The sequence below is a fragment of the Kryptolebias marmoratus genome, linkage group LG20, assembly GCF_001649575.2.
Source record: "Kryptolebias marmoratus isolate JLee-2015 linkage group LG20, ASM164957v2, whole genome shotgun sequence".
NCBI lineage: Eukaryota > Metazoa > Chordata > Actinopteri > Cyprinodontiformes > Rivulidae > Kryptolebias > Kryptolebias marmoratus.
In genome coordinates, this window is record NC_051449.1 from 23596920 (window position 1) to 23615201 (window position 18282).

General features: G+C 38.0%; 1 protein-coding gene across 2 annotated transcripts; it reads right to left on the reverse strand.

Annotated features, from left to right (window-relative positions):
- Window positions 1-435: 435 nt before the first annotated feature.
- LOC108244851 (dipeptidyl peptidase 9) lies at window positions 436-18218 on the reverse strand. Of its 2 annotated transcripts, none has more exons than XM_017431371.3 (21): window positions 18063-18218; window positions 17053-17145; window positions 16688-16926; window positions 16394-16506; window positions 13654-13827; window positions 12500-12668; window positions 11330-11440; window positions 11066-11194; window positions 10329-10390; window positions 10144-10244; window positions 9765-9942; window positions 9497-9656; window positions 9290-9369; window positions 8484-8636; window positions 7809-7944; window positions 6690-6835; window positions 5849-5995; window positions 5231-5383; window positions 3144-3286; window positions 2240-2351; window positions 436-1454 (listed from the first exon to the last, which is right to left on the reverse strand). In XM_017431371.3, exons 2-21 carry the CDS (start codon window positions 17106-17108, stop codon window positions 1362-1364), a joined length of 2655 nt encoding a protein of 884 aa, XP_017286860.1. In that variant the 5' UTR covers window positions 17109-17145; window positions 18063-18218; the 3' UTR covers window positions 436-1361. The 2 variants fall into 2 exon arrangements, with proteins under 2 accessions (XP_017286860.1, XP_017286859.1); XM_017431370.3 differs by having other exon boundaries at window positions 12500-12671.
- Window positions 18219-18282: the final 64 nt, after the last annotated feature.

The window sequence follows — 18282 nt, forward strand, 5'->3', positions numbered from 1 at the left end:
TCTCACAAACCACTGGTTTAATTTTTAATAAAACTTTCAGAAACTAATCAGAAACTAATCATTGGGTTGACATCTACTACTAATTAACTTTTGGAATCAGCGCAATTCAAGATGGCTGCCACAGCCAAATGACATTCAAAATCACAAAAATGGCTATAATTCTGTCAATTTTACAAATATCTTAAAATGTGGTCTGGTAGCAGCTGAGGGTCATTCAGCGCGTGACATATAATATCACTTATAATGTGTAGAACTCATCATTTCTCAACATATGGTCTAAAACTCTGGTATGAAAAGCAGCAGGGATATGCAGTCCTTCAGGAAACGCCAGGCCTTTAATTTGATATGAAGCTGTCCTGGCTGCATCACACAGCCCAACTAACCCACCCACAGATAACAGGTTGAGTTAGAAGACTATAGAAAAAGACAGTGCAGGACTGATTGATACATTTATTCATTGTCATGTACAAATTGTATTTCAGTGGTACAAAGCTGTTGTAAGACTCCAGTGCTCACCCTTCTGTTGTCTTTATTGCAGTAAAAAAAAAGGAAATACCAGATGATCAAGAGTCAAGAGGTACTTTGGCAAATATAAATTATATATTTAGAAGGCAAGCAGACATCTTAAGCAATGTGAAGGGAGGAAGCTACACAGAGGTGTCAATGAGCAGCTTCCATCAGCCATCATAAAAAAATTAAAAATCCATAAAAATATTTTATTCTAAACAACACACACTTAAAACAAGTAGGCGTAGAAAGAGCCTTGATCTTCCTTTCTCTATTATTACATAAACTGCATGAACCTGACTCGCATTGTGTGTGGAAATTGAAATTCCGTGTGTGTGTATGTTTTGTGAATGATAAACTGTATTTACCATGTTTGCATGTATTGTGAGAGCTCATGTCTGCAAATTTATGTATAGGTTTCATTTCATTTCCGTGACCTTATCCACTTCATTCCAGGTAGAAATGGGGACAAACAACGACATCACCATTTGGCAAATACCATTTTGAGTGTAGAGATGTGGGTGAGCCACATCTCAGTGTCACACAAACTACAAATATGTCTCCATGTGTCCTTGTCTTTGCTCTTCTTTCAAGGTGTGCTCATAAAAATACACCAGCAGGCACCCGGGGAGAGGTCAAAGCAAGTAACTGAAAAAGACGGCGAGAGCAAAAAGTGTAGTTGTTAAGTGAGATGGAAAGGTGCAGTTCATGGCTGCTGAGGGTCTGATGGGTTTATGACAACAGAATGGAAAGTTGGACATGGTTTGAGATGAGAAGCTTGCAAGGAATAATTGCTGGAAGGGTAACAAAGGACATGGGGAAACTAGACTTCACTTCTCCTCTGAAGTCTCATTTTAGAGGTATTGTTGTAGAAAGTGCAGCAGCATTATCTCATAGTGTTCTCCAGACTCAGGGCAGCGGATACTGTGTCGCTCGTTGGGGTAGACCTGGAAAGTTAAAACAGAGAAAACCATCAACATCAGAGAGTTGGCCTACAAACTTTAAAAAGTACACAAACGTCATCAGAACTATACTGTCTGCAAATTAAAGGCCTAACATTCCTTAAAGTAATGCATATCACACTCTGTCTTTCATGACAGACTAAGATTATTTTAGGATGAGAAATGACACAGTTGTGGCCGTTTTGGTCAAACTTCAAAAGTAACATGACTGTATGCACAATCTCATGCTATTTATGCAAGATCTAATGTTCAGAGTATGTGAGGTGAAGCCCTCTACTACTTCCACATCAGATTTTAGCTCAGTATTTGTAAAACTGACTGAGTTCTAGCCATTTTTTGTTGGCTATTGTCAGTTAGCTATGGCAGCCATCTTAAACTGGGTTGACTCCAAAAGTTAATCAGCTGTAGAGATAGATCTAATGATTACTTTCTGCAAGTTTCATTCAAATTCATCCAGTACTTCATGAGACAATTAGCTAACAGATATACATACACGAACAGTCAAAAACATTATTGTCCACCTTTGCTTTTTGGAAGCGGATGATAAAAGGAAGCATTCGGCAGAAGGTGGGTAAGTCAAGCACTTAAATAGTTCAGCTATTTTGAAGTGGATTTAGTGCAAGTTATAAATGATCAATATTTCCTTTGTTTTAGACAGCATCTTAAAGTCAGCTTGTAGAAACATTTAATCATGCGTACCTTATACAGAGAAACCCCTTCAATATGTTCAAATTATTCTTTGAATGAAAAAACAGATTGTTGACACCAACCTGAAGCTGGTAAGGTTTTCCAGCACGGATTATCTGTGACACCAGGAAATTGGTGTGGAAAAAGTGCACATTCTCATCCAGGAAGCCGTGGAGAATAAGCAAACGATTGGGCCTGCAGGAGTTACATGGGCAGAACAAAAGTTAGGAAACAGCAGTAAGTTTCACAGTACTCACACATTCAAAGAAATTCTTCCCAACACTATGAAAGTCCTAACTGGTAAAAAGAAATGTATAAAATAGTTCAAATATTTTACTTTGACTTCAGCGTTCAAAAGCAGTAATCCAACATGTCTTCTATTAGACTCCCAACTCCTCAAGGTCCTAAAAAGTTTTGTTCTAGTCTGCTCCGTACTGATATCTTATTAATTTTACCTGAAAAACCCTAAGTAACTGATATAAAAATGTCAATTCTGTTGATGGACAGATTACAGAGCACCATCATTTAAAATTGTTCAGCTAAAATGAAAACTTGCTTCTTGCTACCAGCTCAGAAGCCTGCACCATTTACTACCAAAAGAGTCATTTCTGCCCCTTCGCTCACTGCATACAATGTGTCCTGGGCAATTCCTGTTCCCTGTACAACTGTGAAAGTAGCTATGCTGTTGGTTGCAAAAAAAAAAATGCCCATGTTATTTTTGGTCAAAGCCACAAAGTGACCTTAGAGCCACAGACTGCCATCCTCTGTAGTTCAAGAACATGAGAAATATTTTTGCTTATGTACAGACTGAAATGTTCTAAGAATGTCTAAAGTCTAAATTATCTCATTTCAAAGTGAATGAAGCATGCTTAAATGTCTAAAATATGAGGCAAGTCATGCCCGAGCGTGTCTAAGGGTTAATGTTCTGTCAGGGTGAGCTGAGAATTTTGCCAGTTCTCAGAAATGTGCATGTGTGTGTGTACTGACTCGCTAGGCAGCTTGTCCACGTGCAGCGCCACAGATCCCTCCTCGTAGCCGTGCTGGTTGTTCTCAGGCACGTCCATGTAACGCTCTGTGTAGCCCGTGTCATAGGCCATCCACACGGTCACTGGGGCGCCGGCAATCGCCAGCTGGCAGGGATTGAAAAAGTAAAAAAAAAAAAAAAAAAAAAAGTGTTATTTTGGTGAGAAAAGCAGCTCAGAAAATATGACATGGGTAGCAAATTACTTAAATTGGGAAAATGTTTTGAACATTTTCAAATTATACTGTTTTAATTTTAGTATTTAGATAAATCTATTGTTTGGCTAAAAACAAAACAAAAAGTTAAAAGCCTTAAAGGAATGCATATCGCCTGCTGCTTTTCATGCCAGAAAAGATGGGAGTTATAGCAGTTTTGGTCAAACATTGAAAATAACATTAAGCACATTCTCATGAAATACTGCACAATCTGACACACAAAATGTGTAATAAATGACTCTCGGCTACTACCACATCAAATTTGAGCTCAATATCTGTAAACTGACTGAGAGAGCCATTTTGTGTTGGATAATGTCCATCAGCTGTGGAGCAAACCTGATCAGGATAGACACCAAAAGGTAATCAGTTGTAGATGGACATGTAGTGATTAAGCTCTGAGTTTCATTAAAACCTGTTGAGTGAGAAGATATTTTATTAACGGACAAAGGTTGACTCCAACAGTTAATGCTAAAGATTTAACCAAAGATCCTTGTGTAATGAGCAGCATTTGGATTATGGTTCTCAGCTACTACCAGCACATTAGCATATTATTTGTAAAACTGACTGAATTATGGCCATTTTTGAGTTTTTAGGACCAACTAGCTTGTTTTCAATAGTCACTTTCTGCAAGTTTCATTAATATCTGTCCTTTCAGCTGCAGGCGATAAAAACAATAAAACAAACTTCTCTTAAGTGCAACAACAATAAATTCTGACTTATGGTTACTCATTGTTCAACACAGCCACCCTGTGGCTGTAACAGGAAACCACATGGCAAATTTGCTTTTAGGAATACATAGTTCCTATGTGACGTCACACTTCTGGACACTCACTCTTTTGTCGCCACTGCAATAGGCAATAGCTCCTGCCATGGATGAGGAGACATTTTTTTCAGTCGCAGGATATTTTTGACTGTAGTCGCAATTGTTGTTTCATGTCGGGTAAAGGATGTTCAAACCATGTGGACCTTGGCTAGTCTAGCTGGCAAACATCTACCGCAAAGATCAACCTTTGAAGATGTCTAGAATCTGCTCAGACCACTTTTATTCTAGTAAAACTAACATTTTAAAAATAAAAAAAGGTTCTGTTAAGTAATGTTAGAGTATAACTGTATTTGAATCTCTCTACTGCGGATAACTCAGCTATGCTAGGTGCTAAACCTCAAAGTTAATGTTACGGTTAAAGAAATAAATTAAAGTTAAAGGGTTTTGTCTGTGATATAATAAATAGCAAAACAATAAAAAATTGTTTTGGTAGAATGATAGTTACAAATAAACCGCTGGGGCCATTTTAGGTCTGATTCTGATCACAAGGTACGCTTACATGTACAAATATGATACTGTTATTACTTTTACCCTGACACTGATTGTATGAGCCCATTGCTTTCAGCCACGCAGTTCCTCCATGGTGTAGGCCCCTTCGTGTACACCAAATAATTAACAATATCATAGTACGAGATGGGTGGCAAATTGCCAGGCTCATCTGACTTTTCCTCTTTTTTTCTTGTAATATTGGTCAGTCCAGACAGTCGCAATCTTCTGCATAGATCTTTTTCTTGCCCATTGGTCAAGAGTGAGTAACTACCTGGATATAGTTTGCTTTGAAGCCATTATTGTACAGCGCTTACCTACCAACATAGTGAAAATACTGAGTTGCGCTTTTCAGGGTTGAGATTTGTGAGAACTATGCATGTACTCATCAACTGAGCTGTCTGTTCAGTTTACAAAGTGATAAAAACACCAGTTTCCTTGTTTCTGGCCAAAGACAACAGCAGAGGAGCCTCACTGAGGTATGTGTGGCTTATTGATAAGGCTTTAAAAGAAAAAAAAGATGTCTAACCTTGAAAATGTTGGGTCGCTGGATGAGGCCCATAAGAGACAGGAAACCACCATACGACCAGCCGTGGATGGCAATGCGACTCAGGTCCACAAAGTTAAATTTCTCTGCCACATACTGCAGGCCCTCCACCTGGTCTTCAATCTCCACCTGACCCTGTCGAGTTATTGGAAGAATTGTTTAAATGACAACCTCTTATTTTTTCAACATTTTAACCAGGGATGCACCAATATCAGTTTCAGGGATCTGTCTCAGGCTGTCCATGCTCTTTATGAAAGTTGGTGGCCGTAATGCTTCCCAAGACTTTGCCAAATAAACACAATCAACTCAACAATTGAGCAAAAGAAGGCCTTGGGAATGTATAGATCTGAGCCTCAGGTACCCAACAATCTCACTTAATTTTCATTATTTTTAACAAAAAATACAAATGTAAAAGAATTACATTTGTAATAGGATGTTCTACTAATTCTAATTAGTGTAATGACATCTGTTAATACTCCAACTCAGTATCGGCAAGTACTCAAATGACTTGTACTCCGTTTCATAAAGTTTGCTATTGGTGCATCCCTAATTTTAACTATTTTTACAAATAATTCATTTATTTTCTAGTTTTCCATCTACCATTTTGTTTTTTAGTGCTCCCTCGAATTCAAGGCCCCTCTGACAGGAACCCCTTCCATCAATGATGACCACAGCATATCCAAGAGAGGCCAGAGTGTTGAGCCGGAGGTACTTCATTCCCTTAAAGGAGTTGTTAACCAGCTGCACCTAAATGCATAAACAGAATGTGCATCAAAACGTCAATCAATTTACACATTGTTACGAGTTTAAAGGCAGGATATCACTGAGCTGCTGGAGACTGATTGGCGACTCAAAATTTCGAAATAATTGTGAGAAAATATGCACATTTTTTGTTGCCGTTTCACTGAAATCTGAGTGTTTGTGACTAAATGAGCCACAAGGCTGCGTCTGAAATGGACAGTTTGTGAAAACTGCAAAACTTTGTGCTGTAAACATTATTATGTTGCCCACTTTGGCAGCCACCACTATATTTGTGATTTAATCTACTACAGAACACTTAAAATGAAGTCAGACAAATTTGGATCAGTTTTTTATTTATCATCAGTGTGGTTTTTAGACCTGAACAGAGAGCATCTAGGCAGCTGTCAAAATACAGCTCTTCTGCTGCAGAGACCCACAACAAAATTCAGAAGAGTTGGACATGTCTGCAACAACTCAGACTATTTTGAGAGCAAATCTGTTGCAAAAGTTTTTTTTAACATGTTCACAACTCAACCAACAGGACTCCAGCTGCCTTTGCAAATCATGCAAGAAAATTGAGAACTGCCCTGAATGTTGCAAGGCATTCTGGAGACTGTCTCATGAATGCCATTCGCTAACTAGCCACAGCCCAGTGAAATATACCACAGAGAAACAGCAGGCATGAGCACAACAGACAAACCTGTGGACCCCCGTAAACAAAGAGAACAGTGGGGTGTCTCCTGCCAGGCTGTAGGTTGTGAGGCTTGTATACCATCCCGTACAGCTGGAAACCAGACTTCCCTGGAAAGTCAAAAATCTCTGGTGGACTGTAATCTCCAGGGCAACCTGAAAGACACACATATGACCACTGTTTAACAGTGTACTGAATCTGAAAGGCTGTGCATCTAATCCACCTTGACCTCAAATTACCAAAGCTTTAAGACAAATAACACACTAACATACACAACCACAGCAACTGAGTTCATTTACTTTAATAAACAAAAATTATACAGAAGCACTATGTTTCCTTGTAAAATGTTACTGACAATAATCCTGCAAATACTAGTGATATGATGAAATATTTCATTCGTTCTTTACATGTTGATTCAACACTAATTTTTTGCCATAATTTTCTTTGTACTGCAGTTCCTTTACTTTAAAAACGTTGTGCCCAATCAATATTTGACCCCTGCGTTAGGGTGGCAACTATATTTGACAAGACAATGGCAGATCATGCCACTGGGTAGTTTGATATAATGGATTTGGACAAAATGAATGTTAACAAGCCCCAAGGTTTCTGGGACTGATGAGACAGAACTGGAGCTCTATGGCTCCAGCCACATCAGTTGTGTTGTTTTTATTATTTTGGAAGGGTACCAACAAATTTATCTATATCTGTATCTGTACAAATAAAACTCGACTCAAAGAGAATTACAGAAAATCTTTGTAAAACACATCAGGGCTCCTTAACCACTGTATATCTTTTTGCACACAAAAAAGTACATGATATCACAAGGATGTTTATAAGACCTGTATTTAAAAGAAATTGCAGCTGAAAATCTGATTTGTCAACATCTGTGAACTAAAGCTGAAACCTGATTAACAGACAATATTGTGTGTCTTTAGTAAAGTTTATGCCTGAAAGAATTTAAGCAGAAAAGCTAGAGGAAGTTTATTTTCACCTCTTATAGTACAAGACTTCCAAATGTGTCAGTCTACAAATCAGCTGTCGGCTGCTGTTCTGTATTTTCTGTACTGTTACATATTTGGAGAGTCAGAGATCTGCATTGTTTGTAACATCATGTTTTGTTTTTCTTACCTGGTGACTCCATCAAGCTAGCCCAGAACTCAGGAACCATGTGTAGTGGGTCATCTGTTGAGCAGGTCAGTTTGTATAAGTGAACACAGGGAGGCGTGCTCACGTTACTGTAGTGGCTCACAAAAAAGTCAAAGTTCTACAGAGTGAGAGAGGAAGGACAGGCAGCAAAGGGAATGGTTAGAAAGGTAATATTTAAGGTTTAAGGTAAGAAACAAAAGAGCTGAGGGAAGGGCTCAAATGTTATGACCGCCAACTGATTCATAGAAACTGGACTACAATCAAGTTGTATTCCAAGCAAGCATCAACTTTAATCATACTTAGAAAGACTGTAGTTCCTTTAATTGTTTGAAACAATTACACATCTTCATTTCTGTAGTATCGACACTGAAGCCAAATCTGAAACAGCTGTGGTTTGCCCACCAGGAAGATAGCAGCGTTTCTTTTTTTTTTTTCGATTTAATGAAGTCAAATGAGACATAAACCACAGATTGAGGAAAAAATAAATCACCCTGATGCAGTTTTTTCTCTTAAAAACCACCGTTTCATTTACTCTGCTTTTTGCTTTCGTAACAACATGTTGGATTTCCATCACTGGGCTAGTTGGGGGGAAAAAAAGGTTTGACAAGAAGCTGGACTGATGAAGTGTACAAATGAAAGAAAATGTGGATTTAGTACCTGACTAACAGAGCAGCTGTGAGAGAAGCCAGGCTTGGTCAGTCTGATCACATCCCCGGGTGACTCATAGCTGACCACGTACAAGTGGTGCTCCAAAGGTGTGTCCCTGGTGCCTTGGAAATACACCAACTTTGTGTCCTCATTCACCCAGATCTAGAAAGAAAGAGTTGGAAGTTGAAAGAAAAACTGCAGCAGAATGACAACAAGTGACAAAAGGTTTTTCACAAACTCATCACAGCACCAGCTTCTACAAAACATCTGTATAACTGATTTTGACATAAATAAATCTAAAGTTTTATGAAAAAAATAAATAAATTAGCAAACACCCCCCCAACAATCTAGAAACCATTCAGTTCATATGACTAGTTAATTAAGATGATAATGGCCAATGTTTTAGAGAGAGAATACCATTTTTAATAAAATCTAAATTAAATATTGCTATAGTTTCTAACATCTGTATAAGAAATAACAGATTTATTTCAAAATTTTACTTTGGTAAATAACAATCTTAGGTATGGATTTTTAAGCTTACTGTGAAGACACCATAAAGACGTTTATGTTTGTCAAAAAAAACCTATAAGGTGTCCTTTAAATGCAGGCTGCAGCTGCCTTACAAGACTAAGAATAATGTATAATTATGTTTATATTATTTAGTAAGAACATGGCCGTTTTCCCTATTATGTTGTGAGATGTAAAACCTCTACATCTAAAACCACAGCACTGGTTTTAAATCTGCTTAAGTGCTTTCTCACTGCACTCTAAACACCTGTAAAGTTTTGACACATGCTACCAGATCTGTGTCTTACCTTGGAGCCGTGTCTTGCCAGCACCTCCCATTCTCCACTGGTCAGAGTAACCTCCTCTTTGACTGCACCTTTAAAGTTTCCTGCAGAAATACAGAACAGATTCATCATACTTCATGGCATCCCTTCGCAAATGAGGGGGAAATATATTCTTAGCTTTTAAATGTACACCTGCTGGAATGTCTGCAAAACCATCTTGTCATCTCTTACCCTCGACATGACGGTAGCCCTCCGTCCAATGGTGGCAGCCAGGTTGTAACAATGATGTGATTTTATACAAGTGGCTGAAACCTGTTTTAGATTCGTTTACCCAAATGAAAGTAAACTCATCTTCTGTTGTTTGAATAAAGGGATAGAATATATCATGAACCTGCACAGAGGGGTGGGGGGGATCTTAGTTACATACATTTACTTGTGTTTAATCAGTCACATTTTATTTGAAAGTAATCAAAGAGCATGCCACAGGAAAATAATTTACGTTTATCCAGATGTCAGTGGTCTCCTCATAGATAATATATGGCTGAGTGCCACTGGGCACAGCCTCCAGATACTCCTGCCTCAGAGCTGGGTCTTCTGTGACAGGAATGAAGAGGGCTGGAGGCAGCAGAACGAGCTGGAGTTTCTTCTGACTGCGATCCAGCAGCACTGCCCAACCACTGGGACAACACAGACAGGACAAGAACCACACATTTCCTTACGAAGGAACATTAAATCATTACGAAAGGAATGCTATAGGGAAGAAATTACAAACCTAAGAATGAAGTTATCCAAAACATAACTCAGAACATGTTAAGTCCATTTATTGTGCTGTACTTTCTTTCAAGCATCACAAGAGAAAAGATTTCCAGAACACTCACTATTTTCCATCACTCGTCCATCCTGCTCTGGCAATGTATTCTGTTCCAGGAAACAAAGAGCTGAAGGAGATGACCAGTTCTTTATCTTGTGTGCTTACAATCTGTGTATACACACACACACACATATGCATGGATTAGTGAAATCATATGAAATTAAAAAAATTACCAATAGAGGGGGGACTTACTCTTCCCTGATGATCCGTCTTGATTTCTGCTATTTTAAGGGTGGCCTGGGGATTTTTGCTGCCTGTACATTATGAAAAACAAATGTTAGAAGAAGAAGGGGTGGGGGTTAAATATCTATTTTTAGATGCATCACAGACATGGATGATTTGAATTTTCAAAAGTTAATCAATTTTGTTAACATTAATCTGCTCTACCACATCAACAGTGATCAGAGTTTGAGCTGTGCTGTTCTTTTTGTCCTAGAACGGTTGCCATAGCAGCTGTAATTGCTGTCTTTTCACAAACTTTTCATCTTTTCTTTGCTGAACCCTGAATAATATATATATATATATATATATATATATATATATATATATATATATATATATATATATATGTCTAAGTAATAACTGTAGTTATCATAACATTAGTCTTTAGTCATGGCTTTGAAAAGGTTTGATTTGTGTATAAATATGTGGTAATAAATAAATGAATTCACCCGTTCAATGTCTCCACCTATTTTTAACAGTAGCCAAATAAGACAGTGCAGTTTGTTTTATCACTAGCTCACACTTCGATAAAAAACAGATTTTATTTGATTCTGATTAGATCATTTTTTATGAGCCTTAATCCTACATTTTTTTCATCCATTACAAAAGGCCTATTTTGTTTTAACGCTGCCTGTATCTGGGCTAGGCCAGGTGAAAGGATTTATTATGAACAATAAAAAAAAAAAAACGTGCAGGGCGGCACTGACCTGTACGAGGATATCTGTACGCATCTGCTTTCCTTTCTTCCAGTGCAGGAGATGGAACATGAATAATTTCCACTTCTGTCTCATCCACCTCCTCATACAGAAGATACATTGTTTCACCTTCATCGGGGCCTGATAAAAACATTTTATTTGTGAATATTTTAAACACAGCTAAATTTACGCAGACAGAAAAAAACCCTATAACATTAGTTGTCAGTTTGGTTCTTTAAAGGCATAAATGACTTGAGCTTGTAAGGAACTGCTGACCTTCTACTGCTGAGGGATTCCACCAGTAACCAGTAAAACGGTCAAACTCTTCCTGGATGACAAACGTTGCGACGCCTGCAGACTTTGAGTCGTCTTTAACGTTGTCTAAACCTGAAGGAAATGTATTTAGCACAAGTGCACACTGACATCAGCTGTACACATTAACAGAAGAAATTATGGTAACCAGTGTGGGTGGTTTCTTCTGGATTACTCATTTGAATAAAAGAAAATATTTTAGGTCCTGATCATCTAGAGAGATGGTGGTAGAGAGCAGAGCGAAAAGAAAAAGCAAAAGAGTAAAATTCAAAGGCCTAATATTTCTAGAAGGAATGAATACAGCCCTTTAAGGTCAGAGCTTAGACTAAAATCATCTTTTCTTGAGGAATGATGAAGTTACAGCCACTTTGGACAAACGTTGATAATGACACTCTATACAATCTGACATCACGTCACAAGATGTCATGCAATTTGTTAACACTCAAAGTATATGTTGGTGGTTCATGAAATACTTTGCTAACAGACAAACAGGGTTGACTCCTGCAGTTGATGCCAAGGTTTGTAGCGAAGATGTGTAATGTGAAGCATTCTGGGTAAGTGTTGGGAATGACCCAACTACGACAACACCAATTTTAGCTTAATATTTGGAAAACTGACTGACTTATATTCATTTGTGGGCTTCCTAAGGTCCATTAGCTGTGGCAGCCATCTTGAATTGCACAAACTCCAAAAGTTAATCAGATGTACATCTGCTTATTACTTTGACAGTTTCATTACAATTTCTCCAGTGGTTCATCAGTATGTTGCTAACCTGACAGACAAATGAACACACACACACACAGGCAAAGACATTATTGCACTGTTTTTTTGCTGGTGGGCAATAATGAAGTAAATGCAATGTCAGATATGCATATCACACTGTCATTATTTATTTATTTTAAAAGAAGCTGTGTGTAAAAATTAAGCCAAGACTTACTGCTTCTAAGGAAATTAGGAGAGTTGTAAGCAAATTAAAAGAAGTTGTACTCATTTTTTATCTTGAAAGAAACTGAGTCATCAACTACACCTGAACAGTTTTTTGCTTTTTATACAATGATTTGGAATAAGATGCTGATTAAAACAGTGATACTATATCAAGTCAGGGCAATTTCTTTCAACATAAAACCTTCAGACCTTTATGACAGTATGTGAGTCTCCTTTCCTCGCCCATTTTAATATTGGCAATCCACAGGTCATTGTTGTTGATGAAGGCTATGAAATCGGGGTGCCCAGGGCAGATCTTGGGGTCCATGCGGGTGCCTGAGCACTGGCTCTTGATCTCCATAGGCTTTACAGGACCTGACTGCTGGAAACAGCATCAAATCTTAGTCAGAGGCAAAGTGGATAAAACATACTCAAGGCAGCTTTATTTAAATGCTGATGAACAAATATCTTGTTCTTGTTCTATTTTAAAGAAATTCTCCAAACTATAAGTATAACTTTGAATCACCTGATGGGAGTTTTAAAATACTGGCTTAACTACTTTGTACTCCAAAACCATGTGAAGATAAATACAATAGATTTGATTCAATGAATCAAAAGAAAAATCTAAAACAAAATCCATAAAGAGGTCATTTTCATATCAACTTTCAGTGCAATTAAAATCTGTAACAAGGTTTATGCTCTTCTCTGGCCAGTACAATACTAGGTCATACCTGTTGGTGATTATTTCCAAAAAATTGTTGATACTGAATATGTTGTGTGAAAACAGTTAAGGATTCTGAGCATAGTCAATACAATAAAATGATAGATGTTGAAAAACAATTTAATTAAAAGGTAAAAAAAAAAATACATTTCAAGGCTGCAAAATGCACACCTATCAAACTGTAAGCTACCTCTATTATTAATACAGACAATAAACCTGCTGTAGAGAATTGTAAGACCTGTTTGTTTTGTACATCATACAGCTACTCTCTAAGAACTACACCGCAAAAATGTCTTTAAAACAAAAGGGGGGAAAAAAACAGAGAAATTGCCTTTTCTGCAAAAATACAGGGTGATTCAAAAACCTGAAACTGAGTTGTTCAAGCTAAAAGAAGCAGAACAGTAGCTAAAATATAATATATATGCATATAAATGGAGAGAGAGCTTAAATCAAAAGTACTAAAAGTCTACCTAAAAGCTAAAAGTAGCAACATGCTAGTAAAGCAGCAAAAGGGCAAAAGGTTAACTAGAAGGAAAAAGTAGCAAAAGCCAAAATATACAAAAGTAGTTAGATTGAAAAAAATAATGTTTGGATAAAGTAGAGTGAATCAACATTCACACAACAAAACTAGCGGTATACTCACGATGAAGCCATTGTTGCCTCCATCTTGACAATAGAAGAGACTATTGCTGGCTTGGAAAAGGAAGAGGCCAGTCTTTGAATGGTAGTCATACGATGTGATGCCAAATGCACCCAAACGTTTACGCTCTCTCAGTAGTTCTTCCTCTCGAGAGTAGGCCCCCTGGTGTGGCGTGGCCTTGGAGACACAACAGAAAAATTTGAGGCAGGCTGCAATAAAACCGACTGAAGATATTCAGTCGGTTTCCTCTCTGCCAGCTTCAAATTCAACATCCTTTGTCCACTATATCCTCTGTCCCTCCTCTGCACATGTCCAAACCATCTCAGCCATGTCTCTTTAGAGTTGTCTCCAAACCTCTCAACCTGAACTGTCCCTCTGATGGACATATTTGTCACCTTGTCTATTTTGGTCCCTCCGAATGAAAATATGAACATCTTCATTCAGCTCCTCCTCTTGTCTTTTTGTTAGAGCTACCGTCTCCCAACACCATAGCAGATCTCACTCTCACCATCTTGTAAATCTTTCCTTTCACTCTTGTAGCTATCCTTCAGTCACAAATCACCCCTGACACTCGTCTCCATCCACTCCACCTTGCATGCACCCTCTTCTTGTTTTAGATGATTGATCCCAGGTACTAAGTCCATCCACCTTCAATAGCTCTACTCCTTACAGCTTCACTGTGAAGGTGGTATCTCACTAGGCTGACTAGCTGGTGCACAGCATTCATAAGAGAATTTACTTTTCCAGGGGGATCTCAGTTTTCTTTCACGAGCTGCTGAGACGCAGTCCTGTCACTTGAGTTTTTAACATGTTCAAAATACTTGTGCAACAACCTATCTTTCAAAATAGTCACAGCTTCCTCATGGGCCTCTCCAACTCCGTCTTAAGAGTGCTAAGGCTGTATTTTGACTCCTGCACGAGAGCTCGCCACTGACAGAAAACATCCAAGACTAATGCTCAGGTCTAAAAGCCACACTGATGATAAATAATAAGTATTGCAAAACTGGTCCAAATCCGCCCATCTTCATTTCAAACGTGTACTCCAGCAGATGAAATCATAAATGCAGCAACAGATGCCAAGGTCGGTAAAAAAAACAAGCCAAGGTAGGTATGATGTGGATGGAGGTGGGCAAAAACATATTGTGCCATGATTTTCAAAAACTAGGCACTCAAAACACAGCCTCATATGGCTCAGTGGTTTCTTGGTTGCAAACACTCAAGATTTCATGAGACTGAAATGGAAAACACACATATTTTCTTTCAATTTTTAGTTGCTAAATGGTCACAAACAGCTGCAGCCCAGTGAAATACCACATTTGTTCCTCATTCCCACATGTATTGTCTCGCTTCTACTGACTTTCGTTCTCTCAAGAGCATACCTCCACCTCTCTAGGCTCTCTTCCACCTGCTCCCTACTCTCTCTACAGTTATCTCCTGCAAACATTATAGCCCATAAGGGACTCCTGTCTGACCTCATCTGTCAACCAGTCCATCCCTGCTATAAACAAGAAAGGGCTCAGAGCTGATTCCCAATGTAATCCTATCCCCACCTTGAACCTATTTGTCACTCCTACTGCACATCTCACCACTGTCTCCCCAACACTGTACATGCCCTGCACTACTCTCACATCATTCTCCAACACCTTACTCGCACAGAACCACAGCTCCTCTCTTGGCATCCAAATAGCTGCTTTCTCTAGATCTACAAAGCCCCAATGCACGTCCTTCTCTATACTTCATCAACACTACTGAAGCAAACATTACCTCTGTAGTTTTCTGTCTCAGCATGAATCCACACCGCTGCTAATTGATCATCACTGACCTTTTTGTACCCAGGCAACAACTTCTTCCCGTTTTCATGGCATGACTCATCAGTTTATCCCTTCGTTAGTTACTACAGCTCTGCACATCCCTCTCGTTCTTAAAAATCAGAAACAGTATATTTCTCCATTCCATAACCATTTTTATTGTATATTTTTGTAGATCAATATTTAAAGTTATATTTCTATGCTTTTTGTGATAGTACAAATACTATGAAAATGGTATTAAATTTATAACATACATTATTTACTTATTTTTTATATTTGCACTTTAATTTTTGCTGTTATCTTTGCTGTGTACTTGAGTTAACTGCCATTTGCTTTTTAGTGGATTTGAACTGTTTTACACTGTTCAGTCTCTATTTTTCTTTAATCTTTTTATGAGGACTTCGATAAAGTTTTTTTACTCTTTAATATTTCCTCAGAGGCCTGTAATACTGTTTCATTCTTCATTTTTTAGAACGACAATAAATTTTCTTAAGTCTCTTGTTGAATCTTTCATGCTAATTTTATTAACAAAATCCTATTTAGTCTATTGTTGTGAATAAATTATAAATAAAAAATGATATATTCATATTTTATTTGTTTTATATTTTGTGTATGTGATTCTTATAATATTTAAACACAAAATGTTTTACATTTTTGGGTATTTTTTTTTTTTTAATTTTCAGCTATTTGTTTGATAAACTTAAGTATGTTTTACAGAAATTTTATTTAAAAATAAAAGTAGGAACAACTTTATTTATTTTGATATATATTTTTATAGATTTGTGCTCTGTTTGTTATATTTTTCTCCAAAACCCCAAACAAAAGGCGAAAAAAACAAGACATTTTATTATTTTCTACTCTATTTTAAAAACTAAATTACTGTGAAATTAGGATTCAGCACAATACATGACTGCCCATCCATAGGGGGGATTTACCTGGAAGTGATCCAACATCTGTTTCCATGACAACACTAAGAGGGCCTCTTTCCGAATCTTTTTAGGAATTTCTGAGTAGAGTAACGAGTTCTCTCTGCTTCCATAAGGCATTCCTAGTAACACACAGTAAAAAAAAATCTCAATAAAAACAAACATAAAAGCTAGAGCTGAACGGAACCCGGCTGCACAAAAACACCGATTGGTTTTATGTCATGAGAGAAAAATTAAGAGTGGAGACAAATACTTCATTTTGTTGTTATTTGGTGCACTTTCAAGAAGCTAGAATCAACATACCGAGGTAGTACAACCGGTGGGAGTGGGGTCCGTTCTCATCTGCTTTCTGAACAAACTGGAAGTCGTGGGGGGCCTTGTTGGCGATCATTCCCGAGTACTTCCTGCTGCAGTGGATGATATCACGGAGGCCCTCCCAAGAATGTTTCTCCACGAAGAACTGAGGTGGCACATCCTCCATCTCTACCACCTCGGTGTTGTCCGAAAGTCCATCCACGGCCATCGTGCTCATAGATACACAACTGGATGGGAAAGGTTGTGGGAAAGAAAGTGGGCAAGTAGCATTTGTGCGTTCTTTTATAAAGAATAGTTTTAAATATTAGTCAGACAACTGAGCATCAAAACAGTTCATGTGACAGATGCTGTACCTTTTCCAGATGCCCTCTTTTTTATTACAAAGTTTGACCTTCTTGACACTTTGCATTCATTGGCCAGCACACCTGACTCCAACTCTGTATAACCTATAGAAAATTAAGATGTTACATATATATTACATATAATGTAATCAAAATGTTCCAATAAGAGGATCATTTAAAATTTGTAATTTGGGAGAATTTCTGCAATTTCTTCTACTTTATTTGCATCCAAGACATGAGTATACCTCTAAAACCAGAGCTTTAGTAATCACTGCTTACTGCTGTCATCCTGAAGCCTCCTTAATGTTTGCTTAAAAATGAGCTCAGAAAAGATAAACAAACCAAGAATCCCCGTCACCTGGGCTCAGGTGATGTGTTCAGACCAGAGATGGTAAATTATCTTGTAGCTAATTATATGTTGTTGTTTTTAAATCGCTGGTCCTTGATAAAGTTTGGGATTCAGCAACATTTCGTTCAGCAGGGTCAGCTGGGCTCCGGGAAGTCTTTATTTGTACAGAGGAAGTGTTAAATCCCCTCCCAAACATTAAATTTCAACACAGATAAATCTACCTGTAACGTTGACTCATTTGGTTCTGTTCTGTTCCCACGCCTCGGAAGCTAAACGTAAAGTGTAAGAAGAGACGGAAATAGCAGAATATCGGTGCCATTACAGTTCAAGTGAGCTGGTCTGATGGATCTTTGTTCTCGGATTGCAACTCTTCAGTTAACACAGGCAAATTCATTTGGAGATTCGTTTTCAAAAGAATCACTATTTACGTACGTCTGGTGGTTGCTTATTAAAGCTAAAACTGTTACAAGCTTGTATTCATGAAAACTTTATTGATTATACTCTCCTTTCAGTATATTTTGACAGGGCTTAACCTCCTGTCATTTTCGTCTCAAGCTAACTTGCTAGCTCCTAAGCTAGGTAGCCGCTAAGTAGCGGCAGCTGGCTTTTTATAAAATCAAATGAGCTGACAAACGCGGCCTGGACAGACGCTTGACTGAAAAATACTACTTACCAGTTCTGCTACTTTCTTGAAACAGATGATGATGTTTACTTGCTTGGTGTCATTAAACAGATATTGCAGTGGCTAGAGGTTGAATCCATGGCCGAAAACAGCCACAAGATGCAGCTGGTTCTCAGATCGGAAGGGGCGGAACCTTGTTTCCGATTGTGTACACACCGGTACTTTTACACTGGCGCACCGTCAGTCATCTGGTTGATATCCGATACAAACT

What these genes read in the sequence shown, in the direction of transcription:
- LOC108244851 (XM_017431370.3), bottom strand. Translation starts at nt 17,108, where the DNA reads ATGCAAAGTGTCAAGAAGGTCAAACTTTGTAATAAAAAAGAGGGCATC. An exon ending in CCACCGGTTGTACTACCTCG is followed by an intron (nt 16,507 to 16,687) that starts GTATGTTGATTC and finishes GTGTGTTACTAG; the next exon opens with GAATGCCTTATGGAAGCAGA. An exon ending in GTGGACAAGCTGCCTAGCGA is followed by an intron (nt 2,352 to 3,143) that starts GTCAGTACACAC and finishes TAACTCCTGCAG; the next exon opens with GCCCAATCGTTTGCTTATTC.